The sequence below is a fragment of the Elgaria multicarinata genome, chromosome 1, assembly GCF_023053635.1.
Source record: "Elgaria multicarinata webbii isolate HBS135686 ecotype San Diego chromosome 1, rElgMul1.1.pri, whole genome shotgun sequence".
Taxonomy (NCBI): Eukaryota; Metazoa; Chordata; class Lepidosauria; order Squamata; family Anguidae; genus Elgaria; species Elgaria multicarinata.
The window spans coordinates 19384477-19397253 of NC_086171.1; the positions used below are offsets into that span (position 1 = coordinate 19384477).

A 12777-nucleotide genomic window follows, 5' to 3' on the forward strand; every position below is an offset into this window, starting at 1 on the left:
CACAGGATCACGGAAATCAGCTACTGTGCATAGCTTATTTCTCCTGCCCTCACCCCTCCTTCTACAGTCCTGCTCAGCCAGGATGGTATCCCAGCTTCCTTTGTGCTGGATACCACTCCCTGATAACTCTCGATGTACAGCTACCTCATTTTCCTCTCCATGATCGTATTCAGCTTTCCTTAGTAAGCTGTCCAAACCCTGCATGATTACACCCAGAAGAGTGAAACCCCGATATGCACCAAAAAGAGGTTGGCACAAATAAACCTTTGAAAATTTGAGGATTGAGACAAAACTTGATACACCCCTAGTAGGGAGGCACCAGATGCTCTTTCCAAACCATGTGACCCCCCCCTCCCCATTCCTTTCACTGCCACATTTTCCTATTTAATTCGCAGTAGCACTGTTTCAGGCATTCACCACTTCACATATAGGGTAATTGGTGATGCCGCTCTTTCCTTTATAATTTGCACTATTGCACAGTAGCACTATAGAGCTACTGTGAAATACCACTTCACAGATAGGGTAATTCTGATGTTGCTCTTTTTTTTTCTTGTGCACTATGTCATTTGCTTTTCTCATTGGTTATCTGTGACTGGCAGCTAGGCAGATCTCAGAAACAGAGATCTGCCAGCTGGAGCTGAGTAGCACCTGCGGTTTTAACTGCTCTTGCCTAGGGACTCTGTAGGCTATCTTTAAATTATTCTAGAACCACCTGTGGATGGCGCAGTAAGACATGATGGTTTAAATAAACCACATTGCAGACCGTGGCTTATCATGGTGGCTTATTTTGGCGGTTGGGGAAAACCACTCGCAGACAAGAGTGTGAGTAGTTTATAAACCACCATGGTTTATCATGATGTGCAAACCTCCGATTGGCCATTAGAGTGTATTCTTAAACCAATGGTGATTGATTGCTTATGCCATTGTCTTTAGGGACCATCTCTAAATTGCTAAATGGACAAAAAAAATCATTGCTCCATACTTGTGGAGCTGCTAGGTTAGGGCTTTATTTGCTTGCACAGTGGCAGAGTTCTTTTAGCCGGAGTGTGGCAGGCAAGTTTTCAATATTTGGAACTATCATCAATTTATCTCCATGCTGGGAAATGCTAGACCTATTGAATTTCTACCTTCCATTAGTAAGATTCCCGATTTACTGCCTCCTCTTGTGCATAGTTTACTATGCAGAATCCATCAGATGAAGCTTTTGTGACACGGAGCTAAATAACATCATTAAACTTTTTAACTAGGTTGCTGTTTGTTCACTCTCTCCCTGTATACTTAGTAGCTTAGTATTGTGTCATTTATTTTAATGTTGTGGGTTCTTATTTTTATTTCTGATTTGTTTGCTGGATTTTGTTGGCCAGTTTGCATGCCTCTGTTGCAGAATTTTTTAGTATTAAATGAATAAATAAATGTGTGAACATTGAGCAGCTGTTGTAAAAGCATAGCTACAGTGACTGATTAAAAATCTGGCAAGCTTAGCACTTAGGCACAGAGCCCCAGTCAGAGAAAAAGGTGGCAACACTATTTTGGAATCTCAATGAATCTATGGGGAAATAAACATTTCACACTTGGTTATTTTATCTGTAAGTTTAAGAAAGACCTAGGAAATGAGAGAAATATCTCATTTCCACATACACACACCCTCCATGTTTGCGGGAGAGTTTGAAAGCCCTTAGGATACTGGATCTCTCCCAGCAATCTGTAAAAATAACCTCTAGTCACTGGAATGCTACGGAAGAATCTGGAACTGTTTCTTGGCCAGACATTTTTGGTTAAAGCCCATGTTAAGAAGCCTGGCTCGAGGCAGCTCAAATCCATTTCAGCTCCACTCCCTTTGAGAATTGCAGCAGCTGAAGAAGAATGCCGTTCCGAGGAGTTTGCCTTCTTGTATGCCTTTTTTGTATGGCACACATGACAATTCAACAAGGCACAAGAACCAAGAAAAAGCCAGAGCCCAGGAGAGGTAAGACATCCAAGAAAATCTCCAAGGGTGCTTCCAGATTAGGCTTTTATTCTGCAATTACTCTTTGTTGTGCATGCAATTTTACTAGGGGGTACAGATGTTGCCGTCTTCTATTCTTAACCCTCTCATGTTTTTCCACCATTTCCATCATTTTATTCTTTCCACACACACGACTCTTAAGGAGGAAAAGACGGAACAGCTGCACAATGTCTTTTGATTGGTAATGCGAGGAGCCATCCATCTGGAAGCACCCCAAGTCTTACCTATGAGTGATCTCTCCTTTTTTAAACTACGTATATAAATCTTTATTTCTATCATACTTCCATCAAGGTTACGTCCAAGAGAGGCTACAAGTTTCTTTTTAAAAAACTTTGACCAGGTTACAATATCCAAAGACCTTGCTTCTGCTTGAAAATGAATAGAATTCACAAATGGAGCTCATTCTGCCTTGTGTATGGTTATATCTACATATCCAAAATCCATAAGGACCACTTAAAATATTAGCAAGCAAGCAAGCTTTAGAGTTCTCCAGAACTCTTCATCAGGTAGTATGTTAAATAAAATAAGAGTGAGAGGGGGAGAAATACAGTGCAGTTGATGTATTTACTCCTCAAGTGCACAGTTTATTTATTTAGTTTAAAAAAATTGACCTGGAAGACAGGCAGAGACATTGAACTGAACTGCTATCCTATACACAACAAGTCCGATTGAATTCAGCAATAAGCACTTCTCTGTAGAAATGTAGAGGATTTTGCTGACAGCCTCTGAAGGAGGTGTAAAATGGGGAGTGGTATGTAAATACTGTAAATAAATAAAATGGATTGCAAGATGTATCCAATGCCATGGGGACAAAAAAAAAAGAAAGCAAAAATGGATGTTCCCTCCTTTTTAAAAAAATGTAAACGTAGCTGTTATTCGGTTCTGTCTCAAGCCCTAATTGGAACATGCAGGTCCCCTGGGAGGCAGGGAACAAAAATAAAGGGCGAGGTGGTGAAACTGCATTCTGCAAGCATACCTTTATGCTTGCTGCTGTTGAAAGATTTGCCCTCCATCAAAGCCAAGTCCGAAAAACCAACAGAACTCACATGAGCCCACGATTTCATGCCAGAATGCCAGCTTACCTCGTGAGGTAATCTTTATGCCCCTGGTTTTTACTCTTAAGTGCAAAAACATCCCCTTTCAGACTTCTTTAAACTAATCAATGTGCCTCAGTCTATATGTGTACCAAATTCCAGGTTTCTGTATGGTCTGGAAGTACTTAACTATTTTGGGATACATATTTTCTCTCATATTAAGAGGTTACTTACAAATATCCCAGATTGCTTTAAAAAAAGTAATCATGGTGCACTGAACTATGTTAGTAACAATTTATATTTTTCTGAGTCATCTGGAAGTGCCTTAATTGTGGGCTACACTGCTTGTCCCTGTTTCACAGGGGAGGCATACAAATAGCTTGTTTCAGATTTGTCTAGTAATCTGGATGCATTGAGCTATGCTGGTACAGAATTTAAGCTCTTTAGCAAGTGTGGATATGGTTATTAAACTACATCTCTATCATATTGCATGTTTCTAGCTCATCAGGAGTTACCCTAACAATTTTGGTATTTCAGTCAGACAGTAAAATGCAAGGTTGTATCCAATGATAGTCTAACATATATCCCAGTCATTTCAATGGGTCTCCTCTAAGAAGGACTAACATTAGATACATATGTCCCAGCCATTTCATTGGGTCTACTCTAAGAAGGACTAACATTGGATAGAAGTATATTTATTTTATTCCATTTATCAGTCACCCAATAGCCAGAGCAACATACAGATTAAAAGAAGTTAAAATCGCAATTTAAAATACCACCCAATAACAGCTATGTATTTTTTTTAAAAGACCATCATAAAACAGAACAGCCATACTAAAGCAGAGGTTAACATATTTTCAGAAATAGACATATATCACAGGGAATAATCTTAGCAGAGCTTTAAAAATGCCAGAAAAGCAAGTGACAGGAGCAGCAGAGGGAGAGAAACCAAGCACCGCGTGCGGGTTCACTTAAGAACAACACATAGTCCTAATGAGCCAGCTGTGCTGATTAACAGCTGGCTATAAATCAGCTCAGCCACAGTCACACCTTGCAGCAGACAAACTGTCATTTTCCTCATCTCTCTGACTTATGCTTTATGAAGAGACTCGTATTCCTGGATTCATGGATCCATGACACTCTCATAGACCATTCTTTTAGATGACCCCTAACCAGCTGTGATGCTTGGCTCCACGACCTCTTGGCAATTGACAACCGGACTGTTCTGACCTCACTTTTTTCTTTCACTGCACTCCTGGAATTCCCAAAGACCATCTATTATCCTTAACGAATTATCCATGGTAACAAAATAGATGGAAGAGGCAGTGGGAAAACAGGAGGATTGCAAGTGGAAGACAACATTGTCTGGACCGCCGTAAAATTCCACAGATGAGGCAGGGTGGTCAAAGCTGGCCCTAACGTTAGGCAGAGTGAGGTAGCTGCTGAGGGGAGAGGAGCAGACAAAGTGTGTGGGTAACGTGCCCTGGCCTACTTCCCCTAAGCTAGCCTGGTGCCCTCAAATGCAGTGGAGGACATTATAGATTTCTAGAGTAGGCTTTTCTAAACTTAAAAACCTGGTTAGCCAGCCTAACTAAGACTACCCAGCCACTTGGTAAGTGTAATTTAGCACTGCCTTACCCAACCTGGTGCCCTCCAGAAGTGTCGGACTGCAATTCTGAACCAACACATTCTGGGTGGGTTCCAGATTTACGCTGAATCAACTACTCTGATGGAAATGGACTTTCATGCCCCCTCCTTCTCATGGCAGCTGTCTAAGTGGACTCAATAAAACAGAATTTGATCTGACTACAACATGCTGGAAAGTGTGATTTTGAAACAACTCTGAAGACAAAGGGACTCAACTCCCTTTTATGATTTCTGGTTACTCCCCAGATCGAAGCTCATTGGTTTCAAGTTCTATACATTTCAGTAAACAAACTAGCCTGAGCCAGGCAGCACGTACTGGTCACAGATATTTTTCTTCACTTATCATGAGGACAGCATAAGCTGATCATGCACTGGACGTACATTACCCATCCTGCTTATACTGTTCCCCTCAAATTCTTTTCTCACATTCAGCATGTATATGCTTCAGACTTCCTTATAAGGCAATCAGTTTCCGTACAGACCCCTGAAAATGCTATACAGAGTCAAGAGACGCTACTGAATGGGGTGGAAGGGGAACCCCCCCCCCAAATTACATAGGGGAACCTTTCGTGAGTGAAACCTTCCTTTTGCAGAAGGCAGATCCTGGATCCATCCCCTGGAGGTCACCAGGTTAGGGAAAACTGCATTACAGTGACTTGCTATTCGTCCATTGTTTGTTTGTTTAGGAAACAATTACCCTTGGCAAACTCTTTTCCTATCATTCTCTAGTGGCTGAGTTCTTAAACAAGTTCCCTGAGAAGTTCCTCAATTTATATCGAACCATGAACCAAAGCAGAGCAATCGTCTTATGGCACCTTTCAGACAGCTCGTTTTTGTGGTTAAGTATACATTTGCCAATGCAGGGAATGGCACAGGCGAAATATCCTGTGTCAACAGTGACTGCATAAAATCATACTCATGCTGAGATACAGCAAAGAGTGTTGTGTATGCATCCCAGGGGCAAGTAGAGCATCGTTTTAAATAAGAACAGTTCTATGATGAAAGATTCCCTTTGATGAGAGTGCCATAAAGTAGATATTTCCCCATAATGTTTTTGATTAAAATCAATCAAAGTAATAATGATTAATGCAATGTTAGTGGAGCTCATCAGAGTGAACTGAGCAATAACTAAAGTAGTGATATCATTAATAGTAACATGCACTTCTCCTTTTGTACTTATCAGATGTTTTTAATTCTTGTCATTTACGTCATGTGGGCAGTTACTCAAACACTAAGTGATTTACAGCACAATCGTGACTGGCCACTTATGGAAGTTTGCGGGTTGATTACATGATGTCATGAACAGCCAGGACATCTCCCGCACTATCCCCCCTTTATTCCACTGTCTGAAAACGCAAAATTGCCCCATGTAAAGATGGCATTGTGCTATAGTTCTGCCACTAGATGGTGCTGTTTTATTGTGTTGAATGGAAGACACAGAGATAGGAAGTATTCAATCCAAACTACATGGCAACCTGTGTAATTGAGCTAATTGCAACCCCAGAATTAAAACGGGAGCAGAAAGCAGTGCAGGGGAGCGGGTTTAAATGTAGAGAAGCTCATAATCTCACTAAAATGGACAAGTGCATAGGATTAAAATCAACAAGGTGGCCAGGTTTGGGGCTATTTGGGTCCCATTTCTAACCAGATTTGAAATGTACTTTTTATGCTGTATGTCAAGAATGAATGTTGATGCATGCATAGACTAACAGATAAATGAATCTGCCTAGAAACATTCCAGGCTTCTGTTCTACTAAGGGCTTATTTATATGGCAAGAGCAACCAATTAGCTTGATTCAGTTTTTACCCTGTTTACACAAGATGAAGATTAATTAAAGGCTGAAGTGAACTGAGGCTCAGGAACTGAAGTGCTAGTTAATTGGATGCTATGGGCTTGCCTCTCTCTCATCTCAAGATCAATTTCTATGTAAAGCCCAGCATGGCTATTATGGATTAGAGGGTGCAGTGGAGTTCAAAAGCCAGTGCAGTCCACACAGTGACTTGAAAATAGCTTGTGATAGCAACCAAAAGCATAAGCGTTTGGTTGCCATCACAACAAGTCAACAAGCGTTGCCTTAAACAATCATCTTGAACGATTAATATCTGCAGCACTGCCAGATGTCCCTGATCCTTGTGCAGTGCCATAAATGGAAGTATGAAAATTATTTTTAATTGTATCAAAACAGTGGGTAATGTAATATTACTGAAACAGAGCACTTTAGAAACCTGGTAGCATCACCCCTTTTTAAAAAGTATATCGAGGTAAAAGCGGGACGGGGAGTGTACAACAGGGTATGGGAGGAAAGAATGAATAGGGAACCAGGATAGCGGTGCCACCAGCCTCCACTGGACTAGGATTACCATTTTTAAAAACTAACCTCTGTAGAAGTGATATGCAGCAAAGAGGTGGTAAAGGTCTTTGCAGCATGGAAATATTATCCACTGTTAATATCATGCACTATGCCATCTTTTTGACAAGTATGCATAATAAGATGCCGCTTTCTTTTTCGTTCACTATACAATTTGGTTGCATCACCAATGGAGGAGCAAGTGCTGACTCCATTCGTAAATGTGACTTCATGCATTAGGTGAAGAAGACTGATATTATCATTGAACTGCTTGTTTGCTTGACAGACGTTGTAAGCCTCAAAATGATTGAAGATCTGAAGGAGCAGCTAGACAATATCTCCCAGGAGGTGGTTCTGCTAAAGGAAAAGCAAGCACTTCAAACAGGTACAAACCCTGACAGCCATAACTTTCACACACCACACAATTGACTCATCTTGTGGAATACAATGGTCTTGTGGAATACAATGGTCAGTATAAGACAGCTTCCTATGGAAAAGAGGGGGTATGATTACACTGAGCAGCAGTCCAGGGAGAAAGTGAACCTTCTCCCCCACCCCTTTCCCCAGAAAATTTCACCCACAAAAAGTGCTCAGGAATAGCATGTTGAGCTATGGCATTTTATAAGCTGGCAACTGTACTCCTAGACTAGAGAGAGGTCACTGCAACTGTTTGGCAGGTAGTGGGATACCCATTTCAGAGGGTAGACATCAGTTGCATTGCCGAGCACATCATGTGTTCTTCTACCCAGTGAGATCCCCACCACATAACCACAGTGCCCCCTAGCCAACCCCCTGTGTCTCCAGCTCTCCCTGAGAAGAAACCTCTAACTTAGATCATGGGTTGTGCCATTTCTCACCATGCAATGATCCTTCATTTCCCTTCTCCAAGACCTAGCAGAAGTATGGGTCAGCCACCATCTCTGAAGCACCTTAGGTGGCAGTGGCAGTGGCAGTAGGAGGTGGACATGGACAGCAGGCTAGAGTTCCCTCAGCTACCTCCTAACAGTAAGAATCCCAAGAAGAAGCCATGCCATGCCATACACTGGAACAGGGGAGCCATGCTCTGGAGGTCTGGGTTGTGTGGACCAGCATGGCAACTTAATGCTGCATCCACACTTTACTGCCAAGGTGAAGAACAGCTCTTTGAACATCAACAGACCCACTCAGAAGACACTTTAAACCATAGCTTTAACCATGGTGGTTAAGCCAGAAAGCCAGGCCATGTTTAGAAGACACTTTAAACCGTGGTTAAAGCCGTGGTTTAAGGTGTCTCCTGAACACAGCCTGGATTTCTGACTTAACCACCATGGTTAAAGCCATGGTTTAAGGTGTCTTCTGAACAGGGCCAATCTCAGGTAAATGAGAGCTCATTCAATAACCGGAGGAATCAGGAAAGTCCTTCTGAAGGGACTGAGGCGCTCCTTGACCCCACTTATACCAGGACTCTAAAATGTAGTTTAAAAACATTGCTTTGCTTGTCACCAGTGATGCCACAGTTACTTTCCAATAAATGCTTGTGACACCCCTTATTGCAATGAAAGTGCCAGCAAAGGGGGAGAGGAGAGTGAACGTTTTTGATTTGAACATTACCAGCATGCTTTGGCAAGTATATCTAATGGGAAACTGCTTCCTTATAGATACAGGGCTCCTCTAAACAAGCAATGCATTGCATGCTTGTGATTGGCTATTCACAGAAGTTTTCAGGTCCATTACATGACATTGTCAATGACCAGGACGTCTCCCATGGTATTCCCTGTTGATATCTGGGGAAAAGTAGGATCTTCAACCACTAGATGGTGCTGTTTCAATAGACTTGAAGGGAGGGGAAGTATTCAATACAAAGCATGTGGTCATCCCTCTCCGCCGGTGTAATGCAGCCCATAATAATTGCACCAAAAACCCCAAACAAACCAGGAAGCAAAGTAAACAACGCAATTTCCCCTTAATATAGAGACACTCACACTTAACCGCATCATTATTATGCCTCCAAATACAATCTTCCTTTTCTGATGACACCTTGTCTCTCCTCCCCCCGCCCCATCCCCACCCCCACTTTTTGTCTCTTGCTAGTTTGTCTGAAAGGCACCAAGATCAATCTCAAATGTTTCCTGGCTTTTCCCAATGCCAAGACCTATCACGATGCCAGTGAAGACTGCATCTCCCAGGGTGGCACACTCAGTACCCCGCAGACTGGAGATGAAAATGACGCTCTCTATGACTACGTGAGGAAAAGCCTTGGGACCGAGACGGAAATTTGGCTCGGCATTAATGACCTGGCAGCTGAAGGAAACTGGGTGGACATGACAAGCAGTAGCATTGGCTATAAGAACTGGGAAACGGAGATCACCACCCAGCCGGATGGCGGGAAGCTAGAAAACTGTGCAGCGCTGTCTGGGGTTGCTGTCGGCAAATGGTTTGACAAGAGGTGCAGAGACCAGCTGCCTTATGTGTGCCAGTTCATGATCGTTTAAGAGTGGGAGAATAAGGCAAAGGCATTCCATTTGGCACCTGGAATGGAGCTGTGTGTGTGTGTGTAAATATACACACACATCGGCAAGGAACACACACATATATACTCTTGGCACATCAATTCATGGCTTGGTAAAGGATTAGAATGAAATCTAAGCTGCACTTTAATTGGCTGAAAGCTGCATTATTCTTACTAAGGCATGAGTTATAGATATAGATATATTTTTACACCAGAAACTTATTAGGAAGGCTTCATTGTCTGAGCAACATTCTAACTTTGCAATAATAATAATAATAATAATAATAATAATAATAATAATAATAATAATAATATGGTACATAAGGCTCATTCGTTGCTGCATGTAGTTTTCCTGCAATCCTATTTTTTGTTTCTCCTGCTGATTGCACCAAATAAAACCAGCATTCGCTGAAGTGTCCTGTTTATCATCTATTGGAACGAAAAGCTGAAAGTTCCTTAGCACAGCCTGCTTTCATTTAATGTTACACCCTCCTCAGAGCCAAATTGTTAGGCCACGTAAGTCCATTTAGCAACTTTGGCACCCCTGAAATCAGAGTTCAGAGGACCTGTCTCAGCCTAAACTAGCCTAAACTGAGCAACACCAGTGTAACAACGAGAAGCCAAAGACGAGCCAGCGAGAGCATTCATCATTATAAAGACGAAATCAAAAAAATCTTGCATCTGCTGGTGGACGAGTCCTATATCTCTGAGCTACAGTAACTTCCTTTTGCTGGGCACATCTGGCTGGAAACACAAGGCAAAAACTGGAAAAGAAGTAACCAAAACCAAACGGTGAAGCCAGGGAACAGGCAACCAAGAGCAAAAAAAGATTGCATCTTATTGCAGTGTTGTTGTTGGTGGTGGTAATGACTGGAAGATGCCAAAGGGTTACTACAGCTCCAATCTGTATAATCGTCTCCTAAATTGGAACTGAAGGGAGAAGAAATCCATGTTTCTGCTGCAGGCGGTTTGATCCAGTGCCTTCACGATACTGAGAGAACAGTGCTAAACCCAATACTTCTCAACCTCAGCAATATGAATGGATCAAGAATTTCTCTCTCTCTCTGACTGTATGTGCCCAACTGCACGCATGGATCACTTGCATTCACCAAGGGGGATGTCCCCATTCATTCAAAAGGACACGATTGCCTTCCTCTGTTTAAATGAGTAAGACAGAAGTATACATCTATGCCCCATTCTTTGGCACAGAACATTGAATTGTGGCAAACGTTCTTCTAAAACCCACTAGAGATGACTTAGTTGGCTAGTTTTACATGACCACATACAGCGCACAAGTATCTTTCAGATTTTTATAGCAGGTGAGCTAGGGTAGAAGGATCTAGAAAGATTTATATCTGAGATTATCACTGCCAAACTTTCTGTTGAGATGACCAAAGAATAAAGAAATATGGCTTGTTAAAGAATAGTGTCAACCCTCCATTTTAATGGTGTGTTTTCTTGTTAAGATGTGAATACGTCCTTCAAAGTTATCCATCAGCCAACCAGAAAATAACAGGGCAGCAGAAAGAACTCAACTGCACAATGTTTGCTTTACTGGACAAGGATTTTTCCTCAATATAGCCCATCCATGAGGCTCACCTGAGTTCAACTGGAGGTTTAAACTAATTGACTCCCCTGAACTTTAATGGGAGTTATTAGCACATCCCACAACACTGTTCAGGTTTGTTACCTTAATCCCCTGCCTCAATAGGACTAAGTTATCCTAAATCCAAGAGCCCTGAGCGGTCATTGTCCACAGCAGTGTTCCCCAAGCTCCTGAGGTCCATCTTTTCCTCTGAATTGAAAATGGAGGCGTGATGCACTGAAAGGCCTTTAGAGAGTGGGTGGGGAAGTGTGACCCTTCAGATGTTCAACTGCAACCTCCCAGCATCCCTGACCATTGGCCATATGGGCTGGGGATGATGGGAGTTGGAGTCCAAAACATCTGGAGGGTGCCAGGTTGGGGGAGGTAAGAATTGCTGGCCTTCACAGCTGGATCCATAGTTTCTGTACAAGTCACTGTTCCCAGCATGCTTTTTTGATGAGGAGGAGAAGGACGAGGCAGTAAGCAATTTTAAAAATAATGTAAAAAGTTATGATAGAACACATTCGTTAGGATGACCATATGGAAAGGAGGACAGGGCTCCTGTATCTTTAACAAAGGGAATTTCAGCAGGTGTCATTTATATGCATGCAGCATTTGGTGAAATTCCCTCTTCATCCCAACAGATACAGCTGCAGGATCCCTGCCCTTTTTTGTATCTGGTCACTCTAGTATAGCTCCTGCAGTGGAACAAGTTAGTTGCAATCTAAATCATGGGGTGGATCCAGGTTCTGCCTTCCATGGATGGAAGAGTTCTACTCTCGGGAAGTGCGTCTGTCCGATTTTCAGGGATCCCCTCCTTTCCCTCACACCACACTTCATTCCATTCAGCAGGGATCCCCACAACCCTCTGCATAACATTTTTAGAGCTCCATCACACCTACTTCCCCCCCCCACGCCTTGAGTCCGTGGTTTCCCCCTGAGGGGAAAACTGCCCTGCCCTCCTCTTTTGTCAGAGAGAACGCCCTTCAACACACACACACACAACAAAAACGGGATGGTCCAATATAGGACAAGGAGGAGCGGCTTTATTGCGCACGGAGGGGGAAAAAACCCTAGACTTTCCCCGCTCCAAAGTAAGACATAAAAGGGAGGGGAAGAGGCGAGATGAGCGCAGGACGTGGACAACATCATGTGAGTACCACACTGTAAAAACACATACCAGGCATGGCTAGAGTGTGATAAATCGCTAGTGTGCTGGAGCTCTTAGGGGATTGGAGGGGCTGTCATGTGGAGGAGAAAAGTGGAGAGGTCTGCTTTTGCCTGCCTAGTTGCACACAGCCAGATCTGGATCCATCCCAATATTTGCAATTCCAGTGGGATTTAAATGTTCATCGGTTGGATCTAGGTTTAATCTGGATCAACTGCATTGACTCGAGTGAACTTCACCCCCTCCTCCCCATGGCAGCTCCTCCATCCCCCTGGAATTCTACACAGAGAGTCAGGGCCAGCTTTAGGGTGGAGCCCTGCATTGAGCAGGGGGTTGGACTCGATGGCCTTATAGGCCCCTTCCAACTCTACTATTCTATGATTCTGTGATTCTAGGAATCCCTGTTGAATAGAGTGAGCAATGGGGGGCAGGGGTCCTCAAAATTGGGTGGAGCGCTTCCTCTTGCAGAAGGAAGATCCTGGATCCAACCCACTAACTTCTT

At 42.8% G+C, this 12777-nt stretch overlaps 2 protein-coding genes across 2 annotated transcripts in view; one reads left to right on the forward strand and one right to left on the reverse strand.

The window, feature by feature from the left end:
• The window catches only part of CDCP1 (CUB domain containing protein 1), a 451994-nt gene that overhangs the window by 398907 nt on the left and 40310 nt on the right, over positions 1-12777 (reverse strand). The window lies entirely within an intron of this gene.
• Positions 1773-9786, forward strand: CLEC3B (C-type lectin domain family 3 member B). The gene is made up of 3 exons (XM_063124268.1): positions 1773-1966; positions 7321-7419; positions 9105-9786. The coding sequence occupies exons 1-3, from the start codon at positions 1864-1866 to the stop codon at positions 9503-9505; spliced, it is 603 nt and encodes a 200-aa protein (XP_062980338.1). The 5' UTR covers positions 1773-1863; the 3' UTR covers positions 9506-9786.

Bases quoted from the DNA above. Each gene is read 5' to 3' on its own strand.
- CLEC3B (XM_063124268.1), top strand. From the start codon at position 1,864: ATGCCGTTCCGAGGAGTTTGCCTTCTTGTATGCCTTTTTTGTATGGCA. The intron at 1,967-7,320 runs GTAAGACATCCA...TTTGCTTGACAG, and splicing joins AAAGCCAGAGCCCAGGAGAG to ACGTTGTAAGCCTCAAAATG. The intron at 7,420-9,104 runs GTACAAACCCTG...GTCTCTTGCTAG, and splicing joins AAAGCAAGCACTTCAAACAG to TTTGTCTGAAAGGCACCAAG.